This window comes from Bos grunniens, chromosome X (assembly GCF_055505025.1).
Source record: "Bos grunniens cultivar Pamir isolate PY7600 chromosome X, Bosgru_T2T1.0, whole genome shotgun sequence".
NCBI classification, from domain to species: domain Eukaryota; kingdom Metazoa; phylum Chordata; class Mammalia; order Artiodactyla; family Bovidae; genus Bos; species Bos grunniens.
Window position 1 is genome coordinate 90,003,602 of NC_141194.1, and position 19,203 is coordinate 90,022,804.

Genomic DNA, 19,203 nt, shown 5'->3' on the forward strand with positions numbered 1-19,203 from the left:
GGTGGGCAACGGGAATGCTGGGGAGGTGGGCGGGAACCCTGCGTGGGTGCAAGCTTCCTATTGCGGAAGACGTGGGCGGGTGGGTGGAGGGAAAGATGGAGAGAGGTAAGCACACCGGATTCCTGCCGGTGGGGTGCTTGTAGACCCTAGGCATGGGGGCGGGCAGACATGGAAGCAAATCCTTTCAGGGACTGCATTCCCCACACTTTCGCCCTGTCGCCCTGGGGGGTTGATGGAGCTCTGAAAAGGAGTGTAAGGAAAACATGGTCTTTTTTCACAAGAAAATTCCTGACATGCCACACTAGAAGGTTAACAGTATAGTTCTGGATTTTTTTTTTTAATTTTTTCTCTTTTGTTCGAGTCTTCTGTTTTTCCATGTACTTGGGTAACAAATAAAGTTAAAAAAATTAAAAAGTATAAAATTCAAAAGGGTTTGTCAAATCATTTGATAATTGTTTTAACATCACTAATCCATAAGTCTGTCCCCCAATATATTTTTGTTACACAATATGTATTTTAACATTTCACAGGTGACTCTATTGCATCCTAAACTTTGAGAGCCATCTCTTGTTTGTCAGGTTAGGCTAAGCTTATGCTGGGGTAACAATCCCCAAACTTCAGTGGCTTAACATGGTAAAGGTTTAGTTTCCAGCACACAAGGAATTCCCAGCATCCCTTGGTGAAGGTCAGGGGTGAGGGGGCTCTGATTCCTATAGTTTGTCATGGACCCCAGCTGACAGAGGCTCCACAACCTGGAACCTTGCTGGTTACTGTGGCAAGGGGAGAGTGTCATAGAAATCTCTCACCTACTCCCTCTATAAATTCACTGTAGTCTAGAAGTAACAGAAGTCACTGCCATGCACAGCTGATTAGCCAAAACTAGTCACGTAGCCTCACCGAATGACAAGGGGCTGAGGGTGCTATGGGATTAGAAGTATAGTTTTCTGTGTGCGGAGAGGCAGTATAAACAGAAAATATTCATAAAAATGCCAGGGGGAGTGCCTTTGTAAAGCACTAGAAAAAATTGAAAATTGTAAAGAAAAAGTGACAAGTTTCTATGGAACAAAGCAAGAATGAATGTACCCTTGGCTTTTTCTTTTCCCTCTATGGTGTTATTTTGGGGGAATCTTCAGACTACTCTTTAAGCTTGATGGATGCTGGTCCAGCTGGATTCTGGCTGGAGTGAGATGAGAGTCCAGCAATTCACCAGTTCTACATGACAGGATGAATCTAGCTCCCTGGACAGGATGTGGAAGGGCTCCCCCAAGGCACACCACTCTCCAGGGTGGTCTGACATTGGTTTCTCTGCTCCAGCCTGCAGCAGGCACCACTCTTCTAGGCTGAGGCCCAGACTGTCCTAGACATGCATACCTGGAAGACAACGACTGTCCCCATTGCAGGTCAGAGCACTTTGCCTCTCCTTCCTTCTCCCTCCCTCTTTAGAGGAACCTTCTATAGGGGAGGAGATAAGCCCAAGGATTCCCAACTGGAAACACTGGTTTCTGGCCTGGGCCTAACCAGGTAACTTAGGGCTGAAGCAGAAGGGCCTGCCCCTTCTGTCAGAGTCCAGTGAAGTACCCGCCCCCCATCCCGAAATGGAATTAGACCTCAGACAAGACCTCACCCATCCCTCTCCCACTCACCTTGCTCAGATTCCCGGAAGGGCCTCAGATGTGCCCTGGCCTGTTTGGGTGGTTCTATGGTGACTTTAGGTCTGTGTGTGCTGGTGCGGCGCTTCTGATGTTTGCGTCAGCCCAGGCCCAGAGGTACAGGTGCCCCCAGGTAAAGGGAGCTTTAAAGGCCTGTGGTCTGACAGCTCAGGAGAAAAGAGGTGTCACTCCTGTGTGAACACCTCTATGCACTGCAGTACCAGGGGTCAGGGCAGTCAGGCTGTGGGTTGGTGTGAAAACATTTTGGAGGTGTTGATGGTGGAGGGTCAGCAGCATCCAGAGCCTGGTTGTCTGAGCCTCTCACCACTTCCCTGCTCACACAGAAGGCTGGTATCCCTGTCACATGTCCAAGAAGCTGCCAGCCTGCCAACTCCAGAGCACAAAGCATTGAGGGTCCAGGACCCTGGAGAGAGCTGTGTACTAAGCAGGATGCCCACAATGCCTGGGAGTGGGAGCCCCTCTGGTGAGGAAGCATAGAGGGATCAGGTTCAGGGTTCTTACAAAACACTCAGGCGCCAGAAGGTATGTGGATGACTGCCAGGAAAAAGTCACCGGGTCTTTGGTGGCCAGGGAGTCACATAGCTCAAATATTTCCTCAAAAGAACCTTTAGATCTCCCTGACATTTATGCTAAGGCCACATTTGCTCCAGATTGTTCCCATACTCTTGAGCACATTTGGGCAGCCAGAGCCAGGCAGTTTCTGCTCGTTGAAGGACTCCTTTGCTTGTCCTCACTGGCCTGGCACAGACTCTCTTATTATTGCACCACAGTCTGAGACTCTTCCTGCCTAATCTGCCTTCCTTCCTGCTCTTCTTTCCATAGATGTGAGCTGTGCATCACAGTCTGAAGACTTTTCCCAGGTCATCTGCCTCCTTCCTCTTCTATTTTTCATAGGTGTTCCCCCAGTAAATCTCTAATCTTGTCTAATCCTATCTTGGCACTTGCTTCCAGGAGGGCCTGCATCGATACACAGGCTCAGGGTATTTTCACAGATGAAAGCTCATGTTTCACATTTCTCAAAAACTGTACTGTTTTTCAGAGAGGCAGGGTAGTACAGTAAAAAGCCTGACTTCACTGGGTTTAAGTCCCAGGTCTGTTACTTTTAGCTGTGTGTTCTTGGCCTCTGTGCCCCTTTTCTAAAACCAGGACAATCACATTACTTCCTTAGGATTGTTGTGAGGTTATATGAATGATTTTTATACAGAGCACTTAGTCTCTCACATATTAAATAATATCAGGTATTTTACCATCTTTGGTAGATGAAGGTAGAAGACGGGAAGGACCTTATCAAGTCTTGTAGCTACAGATGAGCTTCGCTCTGAAACTCTCAAGGTTCTAGAACTCTAAGTATATATGCTTTAGTGACTTTTACCTAGAAGCTAAAATTAAGGTACAAGCAAACACATGAACCAGTGAAACGGCATGATGATTCCCCTAACTTTATATTATTTAACAAAATCCAAAGTATCTCCAACATCTGTTCTTCCTTATACAGACTTTCACATTTTGAAATGTCTTTCTATCTATATATATATAAACTGTTAACCATTATTATTACAATAGTTCACAGTTCATGATATATTTTAAAATCTCATTTGATTCTAGAAAAAGCTCAGCTAGGTGTTACCTCATAATGAATTATGAAAAAAATAAGAGGAAACAAATAAGGGTTCCTCAATTCTTAATGGTATCTTTAAAAACCCTTAGGAGTCTGAGGACCTCAGGTTGAGAACCACAGATCTTAAAAATATATTATCACCCTTTTCTTTTGGGAAGGGAAACAGGTGAGAGAATTGTCATTTTTGAACGTTTATTCTGTACTAGAGAATTTTCTTAGGCAAGACATGGCTTATATTTAATGGCTACCTTCTTTACTTTCTAAGTGTTTAACTGGTGTCATGAGGTTATTTCACAACCTGCTTCCATTGTGAAATCCACATACATTATCCTGAATGGAAAACGTATTTTTGTTGTTAATCATATTGATGAAAATTACAAATGACAATTATAACAACATTTATTATGGAACCACCATGTTAGCTAGGCATTGAATCTGATGGGGTAAATACATTCTTAAAACAACCCTTCAGTTTCAGAAGGGAAGCCATTTAGTCATCTAGATGCAACTATATCACCTGTGTAGTTTAAGATGAGAAACTTGCTAAATCAACAGATTTGCATAATTTGGGTATACTTATTGTAATTGCCTATTTTTTTCGTCAATAGGATAGCCTGGTTTACGTCCTAATAAAGTACTTTAGGCCTCTCCTGAATATTCCTATTCTTTTTTAAAAATGAAGAAATCAGCTAACCACCTATTAAATGGGAAATACTGAATTATGTCATTGAGATATTAACATGTGTATTGTGTTCTTATATTTTTCTCTCCTCTCATTTTCTGCAGAGATCCAACAGAGTGAGGTTTGTGGCAGAGCTGGAGACAGAAGGTACTTGAAGCCAATTGGTTTTATATTTTGAAAAGGATTATATCCTGACAAAATCAAGCTAGGTTTCACTAGGTGGGAATGGAGGCCATGTGAAGGCAGCAAGAGAAAAGAGGTCAGGATTTGTAGGTCCTTCCAGTAGCAGAGACATGAGTATTTTCCCGTATCAAGCCCCAAGGAAGACTCTGGTGGGCTCAGGGAAGCTGGGAACCTTACCAAAGATCTTACCAAAGATCCCCCTACCCAAAGGGTTGATGGAACCAGCAGGGACAAAGGACCTGAAGACACTGGGCCAATTTGGTAAAAGTGCACCTCATCCCCAACTAGTGTGAAGAGTCATCTGATGTCAGTAGGGATCTCCTCAGGCTTTGGTGCTAGATAAGACCATAGGATATTTGTACAACCAATGGAGATGGGGAATCCTCAATAATAACTTTCGTAGATATCCCACCAACATGCTATGGTTGGATCTCAGGGTCATATTTATGTTCATTTAGAGGCAATGTGATATTTCTAACATGGTCAGGCATGTGAGCTAAGGAAATGGCTACCCACCCCAGTATCCTTGCCTGGAAAATCACATGGACAGAGGAGCCTGGTGGGCTATAGTCCATGGGTTCAGAGTAGGACACGACTGAGCAACTGAACACTATTATAAATAATAAACTAAGCAACTATTCTTATACTACAGAGATGATGTGTTTACTTGTATACTAGGCTTCCTGTTAAATGGATAAAAGTCCTTGTTAAGAACTCCTCTAGTTGGCTAAGGCCCTAGGTCCCAAAGAGAACATAATTCTAATATATGGCATAGTATGAATCATGGTTAGTTTTAGGTATGTGTGTGCTAGAAATCTCATCTGCCTTCCCCCACCAATCTATTTTTCTTCCCTGCTGTATCCCCCAAGCTTACCAATACAGATATATCAAATGTCATCTTTGCCCTTTGATTTCCAATGTGGCCATAGGGAAATATCCAGCAGTAGATAAAACGGAGGGAAGAATGAGGTCAGGTACTTCACCCCAGTCCTTCCTGGATTCGGTCTTCCTCAAGGTTTCTGTGAGCTAACTGCATCTTGAATATTCCACTCCATTCCAGTAATTCCTCCTTCCCCTCCCCCTGCTCCTTCTTCTCACCCCAACTCTCACTCCTCCCCAGCTCCTATTCCAGTCTTCCTCACTCCCTCCTCCCCCTCCTCACCCTGTTCTCTCCTCTCCTACTCTTGTCTAGAGGTAGTAACACCATGTTACAGACTGAATTGAGTTACCTCCAAACTCATGTTAAATTCCTACCATCACTTCAGACCCAACCCCCACACAGTTATCTCATAATGTGGCTGTTTGGAGACATAGTCTTTATAGAGGTAACTAAGTTAAAATGAGATTAAGGTGAGCCCTAGTATACTACTACTGGCCTCCTTTTAAGAGATTAGAATTTTTAAGTTACCCAGTCTGTGGGTGACTCCTCGACTGACAACTTGGGGAAAATTCTCTATTAAACTCCTCAAATCATCCATTTTGGGTCCCATTTATTTCCTCTTCAGACCCAGACAGACCCAGGATTATATGTGATTCTTATTCTGTTCTTAGTGTATTTTCTAAAGTTTCTGTGGTAACCATAAAATACTTTTTTCACTAAAGAAGAAACAGTGTTGTGAAGCTAAACTTCGTTTGACTAGGGGATTTTCACAGAAGATGGATTTATCATCATAGGTGTCCAACACAGTCCGTCTTCTCCATAGACTTACTAACTCTAGGATTCCCAATCTTATGTCCAAGGGATTATTAAAGCATTGGGAACATGGCATCAATGCTGGAGCTGGAAAAGCTGCCACCCTTGGTCCCAAATCTACAAGTATGTCTAATACTGGAGGTGGCTGCCCATGCTTCCTCTGGTGGGAAACAGCAAAACTCTCCCTAATTTTAAAGGAGTGTTCCAGTACCCATTAAATATCCTATTATACTAGCCCAACTCAGAGACAAGGGGCCTCAGGAACAAAAGTGGCTCTTAAAAGCATCAGTAGAAAGCAATCCCACCCTGAGCAGCCACACAGAGGGGAGAGAAGGGGAGCTGACTTGGCAGGGTGCACTCCCAAGCTGCTACACCCAACAATAAAAGGAATTCTTTCATTAGGAGTCGGAACTCTCTCCTTTAGTACCATCTAGATCTTTCCTGAGCCTGCTGACTTCTCAGGCTTAATAACATTAAAGACACACTGCAAATTGCTTGCTTTGAAATTTAGAAACAAATTTTATTTAAGATCTGAAATACGATTCCTAAAATATCAACTTCTCCGGAAAACCATGGCTACACAATAATGCATTGCCTCTATCATGTTAGAACGTGCATTAGACTCAAATACAAAAACCATGAAACAAACCACCATCCTTCAACAACTTGAGCAAAGATAGAATGAATGCCTAAGGAACAACATAGATGGACTTGCAGAGGATGGGCTGTTTTACTTCAAGCACCATAAAAAAAAAAAAAGCACAATTGCATGGGTTTTCGGGTATATACATTAAGTTGAACCTTTGGCACTAGGAATCAGGGCATTTTTCACGTAGCATTAACACATATTAGAAAATTGTGTAGTGTCAAAGGGATAGAACCACCAGCATTCAAGCAATGTTGTCAACTAGGCAATAAAATGTTCTACTGAATGTTTCTTCTTTGTCTAATTACTGCATACACTGGTAGCAACTTTGAAATGAGAAAAGGAGCTTACACTCCTTTTATTTTCTGTTTAGGAGAAAACAGAAAACTGAAACATAAGCCCTGTTATACATTAACAATTTTAAAGAGTATCAATTATACAAGAAAAAAGACTAAGAACAAAAAGAGCGTTTACAGATACCAGACATAACAGCGAGTGGTCAGTAGACCCTCACAGGGCTTTGCGGTGGTACTCAGCAGAAGCCACTTTATAATCGCTGGCAGTGAACAGGGACGCAGCATTTTTTGCCAGGTATTTCAGGAAATCATGCAAATAGCCCAACAATAATGCAAGGCTCTTCTCATCAAGGGGCGTGTATGCCAACATTGCCCCAATTCTTACAAATAATCTCAGGAGGTGTGGTGCCCCATAAACCTGGGACATCGGCGCATCAGGGTGAGCCAAGAGAATTTCAGCATACTGGGGCCTCTCAAATTTGTAGAGCAGCTGGGTGCCCAACATCACGTTGAAATACTCTTTTATCCCTCCCACCACCTCATTAACTGCATACTCCTTGTTGTCAACATTGCCTTGCGATCTTTTGCAGTTGGCGTATTCTTCCAAAATAGTATCCACGTTTTTCTTGGCTGGGAGTTGGAAAAGTTGCTTCTGCCTGGTGACTAAGTCCCAGTCCTCAACAAGCCATGGTTTTAATTCTTCAGGAATCTTCACCTTAACTTCCATTCTATTCTTGAAAGCATCCTCACTTTCAACTGTGGGGTCTGCCCGGGCCCTTTTCTTCCGAGGTGGCTGGGGTGCTTCGCTGGTGCTGCCACCATCTCCATTCCCAGGGGTCTTCTGTTTGTTCCTTCTGGTCTTCCTCACCGACCCTGATGGGGGGTTCTCAGCAGAGCGACCCCCCCATCTCCCTGGGAGTGCTGCTTCCAGATTCTTCTGCTGGGGACCAGCTGTCTTCTTTCCAGAGGACCCTCTCATTTTACTTCTTTGCATATTGCTTCTAGTTGGTTTTTTGAAATTGTCTTCTTCGGCAGATTGGTGTCCACGGGTTTGAGAACCCTGCTTTCTGGAACTCATTCAACCCTGTTTTTATTCCAACCACTGTAATATATAAAACATTTTATTTGATTGTTTTCTATGGAGACCTTGAACACAGTGTGCTTCCTAAAGGCCTATTAAAGCACAACACACACTACTCTCTTGGAATCTGGATTTCAAATCCTATTTCAGGGCCAACCAATTAATTGTTAGTGACCTCTTTGCTTGCTCTTTGATCCTCACTACCCCTCACCCACTACTCTCAGCCTACCCAATCACTCATCAGACCTGCCCATAAATTAGTTTTTTGATTTCACTCAAAAGACAGGAATATAATTTCAGAGAAAGAATGAATTAAACTACAAAAGGCAGTGGAGGTGAAATTCAGGATTTCTGAACAGGAAAAATGACAAGACAAAAGAAACAAGAAAGATTAATTTAGCTGCCTGGAAGCAAAATGCATACCAGCAAAGGTTTTTGTGTAAGTCCAGGTAGGCCTGAACTAGGCTGATGACAGAGTCAAGAGAAAGTGAATAGAGAACTTGGTAAATGAAGGAGAGAGAGGAGTCAAAGGAGACCCTACAATTTTAGGTCTGGATAATTAATGAATTAGTAAAAGCACTAATTTTTAATGGTTAGTTTGGAATTAGTAATAAAATAGGAAACAAGTTCATTCATTCATTCAAGTTACTCTTCATATATTACTACTTATGTACTGTGGAACAGGTATTATGCCAGGTACTAGGGATTCGAATATCTAAAGTGACAATTATGAAACAACAAGGTTAGTATAGTGATAGTTATATAAACACAGGATATTTTTGGAGCAAACAAGAAATGGTACCTAATGCTACTTTCAGTGATAGCTTGTTGGAGGTGATAAATTGGTGAGGGATGAAGTCAGTGATGACTGCCAGGGTTTTGAGAATGGGTGATTAGGTCATAGTATTATCACCAAATAAGACTGCATCTAGAAGAGGAGGAAACAGACTGGAGAGGAAAGAAGTTTGGTATAGACCCAGTAAGTGTGAGGTATGCAGTTAAACATGTGACTTTAATGCTTAGGTGAGAGGTCAGAAGCAGAAATGGAGACCTGAGTGTAATCATCATATAGACAGGAATAGAAATAGTTCATGGAGGATAGAGGAAGAACTGAACAGGTCTAGAATTCTGGACAAACCTAAGAAAGAATTATATTTAAGGGATGAGTGGAGAGAAAGACTACAAAAAAAAAAAAACACAAACCAAGAGCAAAAATGGTCCAAGCAGCCATAGGAGAATTAGGACAATGTTATTTTGGAATCCAAAAAAGTTGAGAATTTCAAGAACGAAAAAGATGATTTACACTGTAAAGTGCAGCAGAGAGGGTTAGTGAGATAAAGATGAAAACAACAGTTTTCTGGGATTCTTACGGAATGACAGATTAAACAAGTCCTTTAACTTACGCAATCCTTTTCTTTCCCTGCCAAGAACTCCTAGTGTTTTCCCAGATGGAATTTTATAGATCTTCTGGGATGGTCGTGGAGATGAGGTGAGAGACACAACCTAGAAAGGGAAAGCAGGCATCAACAATGACCTTTTGTGAAATCCAGGAAAAAGAAAAAATAATCTAACTTTAAAACATGTGGTTTACAATTGTGATATCAGAGAAAACACATGGGTTCTGCTGTTAGACATACTTCTACTTCAGTTAGGCTGTCATTTACGGGTTGTGAGGCTCTGGGCAAGGTATGTTAAGCTTTCTTGGCCTCTTTCATCTATGGAGTGTGGCGAATTACCCCTAGGTAAGAATTTCATAAATACGATGTGGCTGAACAGCCAACACAGTACCTTGCAAGAGTATCTGCATATGTGAATAAGGACACAAGGATGTTCACTGCAGTGGTGTTTGAAATACTGAAGAACCGGAAATACCTAAATATTCTTCAATAGGGAAATGGCAATAGAAAGTATGATGTATGCACACCACGGAAGAACATTCAAATGAAATAAGCAGATTCATGTACTGATGTGGGATGATGTTCAATTATACACTATTAGATAAATAGGCAAGTTGCATTATGTATAATGTGTACAACAGGATCCCAGAGATAGCCTAAGTGGAGAAATAAGCACGTTTTAGAGAGTTCTTATGAACAGTGAGGTCCAACTTCCGTGTTTTAAACTGATGCGTATACATCAGAAAATATCTAGATGAATAAATACCAGACTATTAAAACCAGGGTACCCTCTGGGAAAGAACGAGACATGATGGTGGACAAGCCTGAAACCAGGTTTCTCTGGTAATCACAATTTTAACCCACAGAAAAAGCCCTTTTGCCAATTGCTAGGCCCCCTGAGATTATGTGAGCAGGTTTAAGGGAATCCCTGAAGGGGAAATGAGATAAGTAGTACTAGAAAACTAGAGCCCTGCATCAGGGGAGTCAGTTATTGGCAAGAGGCCTGGGTGCTATCACTAAGCATATGATTTCCTCTGACAGGACACAAAGCTCTCAGCAGAAATCCGAGCAAAGGTGCTCCTCAGCATCAAAATTTGTGAATACAGACACTGACCCTGTAGGAATCAGAACCTTCTGGCTGAGAGGGATATATAGACACATCCTGTTAAGGATCAGACGTGGTTAGTGTTTCATGGTATTACATCGTAAGCTACTAAGCTTACAAAATGTTTCTTACAAAAATTTTACTGTAACTGGGACAGAGGGAACACAGTATGTGAGGATATCAGAGTTTAGTTAAGTAATAGAGGTGATATCCAGAAAACCTACCTGAGGAATAATAGGCAGAGCTTCCACAAACAAGGGGACAGTTAAAATACCAACTAAAAAAAGCAAGATGGCCCAGTGCCAAGCAGACTGTAAAACACAGAAGTGGAGCAAGCCTGCAGAGAAGTCTTTTGGACGTCACACTGGTCATCAGCAATTCCTTACTGAGGAACCTAAGAATGACTGCTGAACCTCCTGTATATTCTTGGCATTGATTACATTTATTTATGCAAAGAAAACCATAAGGATTTCTACATGGTTTTCATTAAGTGGGTTAATTTCATCATTCTTTACAAATTCTATTATTCATATCAAGTCCAAAGTTGAATGAAATGTCTGACATTGGACAGGAAAATACCCAGGTTTGTGCTCAGACTGAATAAAGCTAAGGAAGCAGCCTTTCTTAGAATGGTCTCAGTACCTTTATTTTCATCTGAGTATCCCACAGATCAAGCAACTATTACTACCTGGAGTCAGAAGCCAGATATCAAAGGGAGGAAAAACCATCCTTTTGATGTCTGTCTCCTACTTGTAACACACTTATTATTAGGGTCACTGCACTTTGCACCTCCCTTGCTAGAAGTTTACATCACTCAATCACTTGGTGACATACGTGCTGTGGATATTCCTCATTAAAAACGTTAGCACTACACATTTCTTTGAGCTGTTTTAAACTGAATCTGCCAGTTTCTGAGTTTAATTTTGTTTACTGGCTTGGTGTACCTACTTGTTACTTGCATCATGCTTCCTCCCTTCATCTACCTCATCTAACTACCAGGAAAAGTCCCATTAAATTTCCTAACTACTCTAGCCCCATCTCTGATACCATATGAGCTGTCAGTACTCCACAACTTAGTATTTACTTAAATGTTTCACCTGTCCTGCTTATGCAACTAAACCACTTATCTCCACCTGCCATAAGCTTTGTGTAATATGTTTATCTCTCAACTTTCTGCAGCAGCACTTAGGTCCCTTCTGGATATACATTAGTGAATCAGTGAGAAGGTGATTCAACACATGGGGAAAATGGAAGCACAAATTAAGAATGAAGGTCATCAAATATTTTCCCACTTGTTCCCTACATGTCACTTCTAGGGTATGCCAGAGAAAACACATTCATATGTTTGCCTTAGTTTTCCATCTTCCATTTCTGTGTAAATACTTGAAGGTAACCTCATCTTGGTATCAAATCTTAGATATTTAAAACCTTACTATTTTGATGGATCATTTCCCCATGTTAGTAAGGTTGGAATATGCATACATCTTGAGAACTGTATGAGATGAAACCAAACGGGCATACTTTACTTAACCACCCTTTCTGGAAAGTGATCGTCCCACTCAATTTATCCTGTAATTAAAAGATTTTTTTGCCCCCAGATGTGGATTTAGTAGGTTAAAATGTAATATGCTGCCAAATTACTTCCCTCACAAGTTGTACCAATTTTCAAACTCACAACTCTGGTCTGCACTGTAACCCGATAAGGAAAATAGGTGCTTGTATTTATTAGTTGTCTTGGTATTTTAAAAAAATGTTGTTTCCTGGCCAGTTATATTTCACATGTCCTCTATTCATTTTGAGTTGGTTCTTAAAAGAGTTTTTTATAGCTGCTTATCAATTGTCATATCTGGGCAAATATTTCCCCCAGTTTATAGTGTCTGATGAAATTTTAAAAGATGTATATGATGAAATATGTGGTTTTGCCATTAAGCTTAAAAATTGATGACATTTTAATGGACTTTTTAATATATTAATTCCTCAACCCACCCAAAAACTATTTAAGTTGTGAACTGAAAATCTATATTTCCAAGTAATTCTGTGGTAGCATTTGAGTAATAGTTCCTTTACATAATCATAAAACTATTACATAATTATAAACACCAAAATATATAGATATAGGCATCCTCTTACCACCTCCCCTCCCCGATCTCAGAATATGTCTTCAAATCTTTTTATGTACACATTCACACAGAAACCTACTTTTAAAACTAAATGTGTCTGTTATGTATTTATTGTGATTATGTATCATGGATTTACTTTGTCTTGACAAAGGTGAAACACATATTGCCCCTCACGTTTTCTCACTTTATCACAGGCATCTATGGCCACATACTTAGCTCATTCTTTTTAACATCCACATCATTCTACAATCTCCACATAGTATAATTTAACCAGTCCTATATAAATGAACATTTAAGCTGTTTCCAACACTTCATTATTACAGAAATGTTGTTAACAGATATCAGTGTACAGATGTATTAGGCAAGTATTCAGAAAGGCATTCTCAACTGCTCAAAGGATTTGCTTATTTACAGCTTTGATGACTTAAGAGGTAAATTTAATTTGTGAAGCAATGTTTTAATTTGTACTCCCAGCAAAAATGTTAAGCTCATTCACCCACAACTTCAGCAACACTAGATAAACATCTTTTGGGGGAAAAAAAGAGGGGGGAAATCTAATATGTAGGAAGATATTTTTATTTGAATGTGTGATATTGAGCATATGTTCAGATATTTGTACGTATCCATCTCTTATATATGTTGTTCCCATTTCTACTATGTTGTTTTGCCTTTTATTGACTTCTAATAATTACACACTAGGTTCTTTTGTGTGTTACAAACATTTTTTCCAAACTGTCTTTATTCTTCTAAGTGGGTCACTGTGTGTGTATAAAAACACAAATATGTCAACTTTTCCCTTTGTGAACTTTGGCATGTCATGCCTGGGGAAAATGCTCCCAAATCAATATTCTAAATGACTTCCTGTATTCTCTCTCAGTATTTTATAGTTTCTTCCAAATATTATGCCTAATTTTTTCTAATAGAGCCTATCCTTTCCCCACTGATTTGATTTATAACATTCTAAATTATATGGATCTTTAAAGGTACTTAGTTTACAATGATTTTTGATTATTCCATTTTTAAAGGTATCACTGTTTCTAGGTCATCTAGTCTGTCATAATGATGTCTCTTCTCCCACCAGTATCAACACTGGTTTAATCATCATAATTTAAAGACATAAATATTGCCCTGGAATTAACACTTGTAAAGGGGATCCAAGGATGTTTGGTGCAGTATAAATGAAACAGAAAACCACTGGAGTCAACCTGGAGGACTATCAATAGTGATTTGGCAAAACAAAACATGGCTTACCCTTTATATAGACTATCATACTAGTTAAAGGATTGCCACTGTGAATGGAATCAAACAACTCTATAATGGACATGAAGACATCCAAGGCAGGTTGTAAAACAATATCTATGATAGCATATTTATGTAAAAGAAAACACCAAAGAATAGTATATATATATATATATCCATATACATTTTCAACAGGTACATAATTTAGAGATCTAGAAGGAAATAGAACTGATAATATACTGGTTAACTCTGGGGAGAGTAAGAGAAATGGGGGCGTGAGGAAAGGAAACCTGGGCCTACTCTGTAATATTTTAGCTTTTTATATTATGAGACTGATTCACAAATCAATTAAGTGACTAAAGATTTACACTAAAATATGCATATTTAAAATCCTTATTAATTTTCTGATCTATTCTTATTCATGGTTCTAACTTACAGCTGGACTTAAGCACTGTATATTATATACTTTGTATGCATATGATTTGAACTGGTTTCCTTCTCTCCTTATGGATTCTGTCCATCCTCAGAGACCCAGGTCAAGGTCCTTTTCCTCCTTGAGGCTCCTTCACGTTACCTTGACCCTTGCCTTCTCTGGGCTGCTACTGGCCTAACAGTCCACCTCTCTTTCACCTTTAATCATTCTCCAAATAGCCTCCCATAAAGGGGTTCTGTGCCCTCCCCCTTCCAATCTATTGCATCTTTCCCACTAGGGCAGTGTGCCCTCCTCTGGAACTTAGCTTTCAGAAGGGAAAAAAAAAAGTAGAAAGGAAAATATAGTGACGCCATGGGAAAATAAAGCTGTCAAGAGACTGAAAAACCTTCTTTCATCTCCTTACGCAAATGATGAGCTATTCAGGAATACAGACTCCATTTACTGACATTTTTGTGTATGACTGTGTCAGAAATGAATGTGAACAAATCCAATGGTTTGTTGGAATAAATCTTTAAAGGCATATACACCGCATCAGTTACATTTATATCAATTCTGATCTTGGAACATTTATGTTTAACATTTTATTTTTTGAGTCTGAGACAAAGAGGAATATAAAACCTGTTAGCAGACTGAATATGGTTTTGATTTGCTAGTTAAAAATTACAGTTCCTAGAAATTCCCTTATAAATAAATATGATCAACATACTCAATACCTTTCTAGAGTGTTAGGATAAGTCAGAAGTTATAATTTCAGAATTCAGTTCTAGTAGTAACCGCTGCTTCTGGAAAATCAGGAGAGAAACCAACAGTATTATTATTATTATTAACAACTCCAAAAAGGTATCTATTGCTTTGATTAGTACGTGTGTGCATGTGTGCATATGCACAAGTGTGTAAAACAGGATGTACCAGAGGAACTAATAGTCACAATGATTAATTAAATCAACTACTTATATGTGCCAATTTACATGTAATTTCCTCAATAATCCAATGAAATAGGAACCATTATTATCTTTATTTTACAGATGAGGAACTTTAGAGACAAAGTGAATAAGTATTCTGCCCAGGATCCTACAGTAAGTGGCAGAACCAGGATTTAAATTCAGGAAGTCAGTATTTGCTCTTGACCACTAAATTATGCTGCATATGGAATGCCACAAACTTAAAAAAATATATAGATGCATGGCTCTAACTATAGGGGATCAATTAGAGAGTATCCTTCACCAAGGAATGTAAGATTACAGGGCCCACTGATGTTTAGGCACTTTCTATACTGAAAGCACAGATGGACTTAGCTCCATCCTTCCATTCTTAGAATGTAGAGTGCTTTCCTCGACAGGCCCTTATTAATCCTCAAAATATTCCTAGACAGTTATGAAGGTTATGTGGAATTATCTTGTTTGAGAACTAAGGCCAGGAGAAGGGAGGCACTTACCCAAGATTCTGTAATGAGGGCTGTTCTGCAATCAGGATCAGATCTGATCCTCACTACACAGCAAACTTAGTTTTTCTGATGGTAGTCTAGAAGGTCAAACAAGGGGACAGCAAAGGACATAAGATAAAGATATGAGATGAACGTTTTGTTTTCCATCAATGCATTTTAACATACACAAAGGACACCAAAGCTGATAAAAAACGTACAAGTTTTTTTCCCCTTTCTTGTGGCTACATTTTCAAATTTACCTTATTGTACATTTATCATGATTTCTGATAATTTGTTTTTGCTTTTTTCTAAGTTTTATTAAGGATAATTTCAAATGGATAAAAATGTAGGGGAATAATATAAACCTTTGCGAATCTATCATCTAGCTTCAACAATTACCAACTGAAGGCCATCTTGTTTTATCTGTAACCCCACCCACTGCTCGCCGCCCCCCCCCACTCTTGTTTTTCTCAAGAGCACAGAATAGCTGACTTTCTGTATTTTATTATGGAAAAATTCAAACATATACCAAGAAGACAGAACAATACAAGGAATCCCATAAGCTCATCACTCAGCTTAAACGATTTAGTGCCAATTTTGTTTTATCTATGCCCCTCGCCACTTCCCCTTACCGCTGAGCTAATTCTGAAGCAAATCCTAGACATCAAAGTATTTTGAAGCCAGTCTGAATGCTTTTATTGTTTAATTCGTATTTTCGTATATTTCTATAAGCTACAGGCAATTTGAAAACATAACCACAATATCATTATAACGTCTAAAACGTCGTCATTAATTCCTTAAGAAAAATCAAATATCGAATCCGTCTTTAAAATCTCCTGATGCATCTTTTAAGTATTTTTTTTTATAGTTGGTTCCCCGAATCAGGATTCAAACAAGGCCTACTCATCTCATGTGGTTCATCTCCAGCTAGCTCTCATTCCTCGTTCTCCGTTTCTCCCCACCCCCGCTTTTTTTTTTTTTTTTTAACTTTTCAATACGGAAAATTCCAATCCCCGCTATTTTGAGGTAACTGCCAAATAAATTATTTCACTGGTAAAGACTGATACGTCTCTTTTGTATCTCGAATTTCTTTTACGGAAGGAGGTGATAGGAAAAGCACTGTAAGGAACGACTTTACAAAATTTTACGTTTTTTCTCACTCTATTACGCGGGTTTTTCTCTCCACAGTAATAGCTAACATCTTCCGGAGCCACGCTGCGTATTAAGTTATTATACGTATTACATTACCTAGCAGTCGTATATTATACGCTCTAATATACAGCATACGCCTCTAAGGCACAAGTCTCTGAGGCAGATACTATTATTATCACCATTTTACAAACATGGAAACCGAGACACAGAAAGAACAGCCAGCCCAAGCTGGGCGTTGGCGATTAGGAATTCGAATCTAGTTCTGCCCGACTGTAAAGCCATTAATTAATCTTGTCTGTATACACGACGATAAGAGGAAATCGTCAACCCTTTCTTCCCACCCCCACCCCGAAACCTGAAGCGAGGATCCAGTTCTTTCCGACAGACGACGACGTGTGTTCACTGCCGACTCTCCAACCGCCATAGTAAAGCCAGGTTTCTCTGGCAACTGATATCCATAGGCAGACACGTCACCCTGGAGGCGGGCTTATGCCCTACAGCCAATCACAATCGTCTCATCCAAGTTTTAGAATGTTCTATAACCAAATGATTGGATGAAGCTCACCACGTCAGCAATGACACTCCGCCGCAGTAAAGGCGGGTGCTAGCAACCTGCTTCTTCACCGTTAAGGCTTGAAGGAAACCAATCACCTTTGTCCTTTAGTGAGGGCTCTGACCAATGACGTTCGCCCTCTTAGGTTTTTAGCCCGCCCTCCAAAAGCGCGACAGCGGTTGGGTCATAAGTCTATAGGGCAGAGTGTTCACGTGGCCCACTTTCACGACCCAGAGTTCCCCTGCCCAGAGGTTTCTTTCTTTTTTTTTTTTTTTTCCTGCAGGGAGGCATTGTGGGTTCCCCCCCCCCAAACTGGGAAAGGAAGTGTCTACGTGGCCTACGGAAACAGGATGGGCGGAAATGAGCTAAGGTCCCCGCGAGTGGGGAAGCGCTAGGTCAAATCTGCGGCCACGCCCCCGAACCCCTTGCGCAACTCCTGGAGGAAAAAAAAAATAAATGTTGACTGGGGGTTTTGATGTGTGTGCGAGCTGGGGGTGGCGGGTACTGCAGGCGCGCGGTGTCAGGGCTCCTGTGCGCAAGCGAGCCCGCGTGGCCTTGGCGTTGGCGTGTGCGCGAACGCCAGGCCTCGTGGCGCTGGAGGTGGCTGGTGTGCGCAGGCGTGCGCCCCTAGCGTCGGGGCTGGTGTTCTAGGGCGGGTGCGTGCGCGTGTGTGCGCGCGTGCGCGCGCGCGCGTTCTCTACGGATCTTTTTTCTACTTTCTTTATGTTTGAAAATTATTCTTACGAAAAGGAAAATTAAGCAATTAAGTCATGGCGACCATCACTGAGATAAAGGGTTTTCGCTAGAAATACTTCGGTCTCCCCTATCGATTTGATTTTAAACCTTAAAAATAGACTTTCTTCCCATGTCTATCTCCGAATCAAAAATCCCGTTCTAAGCCGTAGCCCAGCAGCGGTTAACAACCAAATCCCCCACTGGCTTATTAGCAGTTCCAAAAAGCAGCTTTGCTGGTCCCTAATAGCCGTCTTCCCCCAACCCCTGCTCCTTCCCCCGTCCCTCCTCCACCCCCAAGTCGCGTCCAATTCTGGCACAAACAATTTTTTGCTGAGAATATCTGTACACGACAGACTTCCCCTCCACTAGGGACTCCGAATTTCTGTGGGGGCTGAGGCTCTCTTACCTGCTTGTTCTGATTTCCAGGCAGAGTGCTCTTAACGCAAGTATGCACTTACTTTAATTTTCCAGAAAGTTCTCCGTGTGAGGTTTATACCTTTTGAGTTCGCCACTAGATGCCGCCAAATTCCAGCAAAGGATTGGCTGTTTGGTCCCTGGAATTATGGGATTCCCCCATCCTTTTTTTTTTTTTTCCTGAATTGCTGAGCTTTCCAATCTATAAAGATCATATATATCTTTCATTTCTCGGAAAAAAATCAAATTAACTTCTTAATAGCCCTACCAGGTAGGGCTCTATTCAAATGTTTACCTCCTTTCTTCTTTCCTCCTTAAAAAAAATTCCCCCCTCCCATCTCTTTCTTCTTGCCTTTTTTTGGGGTGAGACAGTTAGAATTGATGAATGACCCCAAGCACTGATGCCGATGAAGATACGAAGATTCTAACCCTTTCTGTGGGGTTAGGATCTTTTCAAATGCTGCCACCTGCCCTGCTTTACCACCTTACCACGACCCCTGCCCTGCTGCAGGGGAAACACATGTGGTTGTCTAGTCAGTACAGACATTTGTCTTTACTGGACTTGGACCCTGGAATTGAAAACTGATCTTCTTTTACTTTTGAAAGTATGATTAGATATGTGTGTTTTCACCCTGTCTTCTGTAGTAGTACTGTTAAACTTTATTATGTTTTTGGAGTTTAGAGGCCTAATTAGAGGCCTAATTTTAAGCCCGATTCCACCACTTACTAGTTCTGAGAACCTGGGATTTATGTTCTGTGATCC

The 19,203-nt window shown here is 40.7% G+C and overlaps 1 protein-coding gene across 7 annotated transcripts; it reads right to left on the reverse strand.

Annotated features, from left to right (window-relative positions):
- Window positions 1–6,341: 6,341 nt before the first annotated feature.
- MORF4L2 (mortality factor 4 like 2) lies at window positions 6,342–18,512 on the reverse strand. Of its 7 annotated transcripts, XR_015158616.1 has the most exons (6): window positions 18,433–18,512; window positions 17,094–17,274; window positions 15,599–15,684; window positions 14,877–14,945; window positions 9,273–9,372; window positions 6,342–7,890 (listed from the first exon to the last, which is right to left on the reverse strand). XR_015158616.1 is itself a non-coding variant. In XM_086386974.1 (5 exons), exon 5 carries the CDS (start codon window positions 7,864–7,866, stop codon window positions 7,003–7,005), a length of 864 nt encoding a protein of 287 aa, XP_086243100.1. In that variant the 5' UTR covers window positions 7,867–7,890; window positions 9,273–9,372; window positions 14,877–14,945; window positions 15,599–15,684; window positions 18,433–18,512; the 3' UTR covers window positions 6,342–7,002. The 7 variants fall into 7 exon arrangements, 5 of the variants coding, with proteins under 5 accessions (XP_086243100.1, XP_086243098.1, XP_086243102.1 ...); XR_015158617.1 differs by lacking the exon at window positions 14,877–14,945; XM_086386974.1 differs by lacking the exon at window positions 17,094–17,274.
- Between the last annotated feature and the right edge of the window lie 691 nt (window positions 18,513–19,203).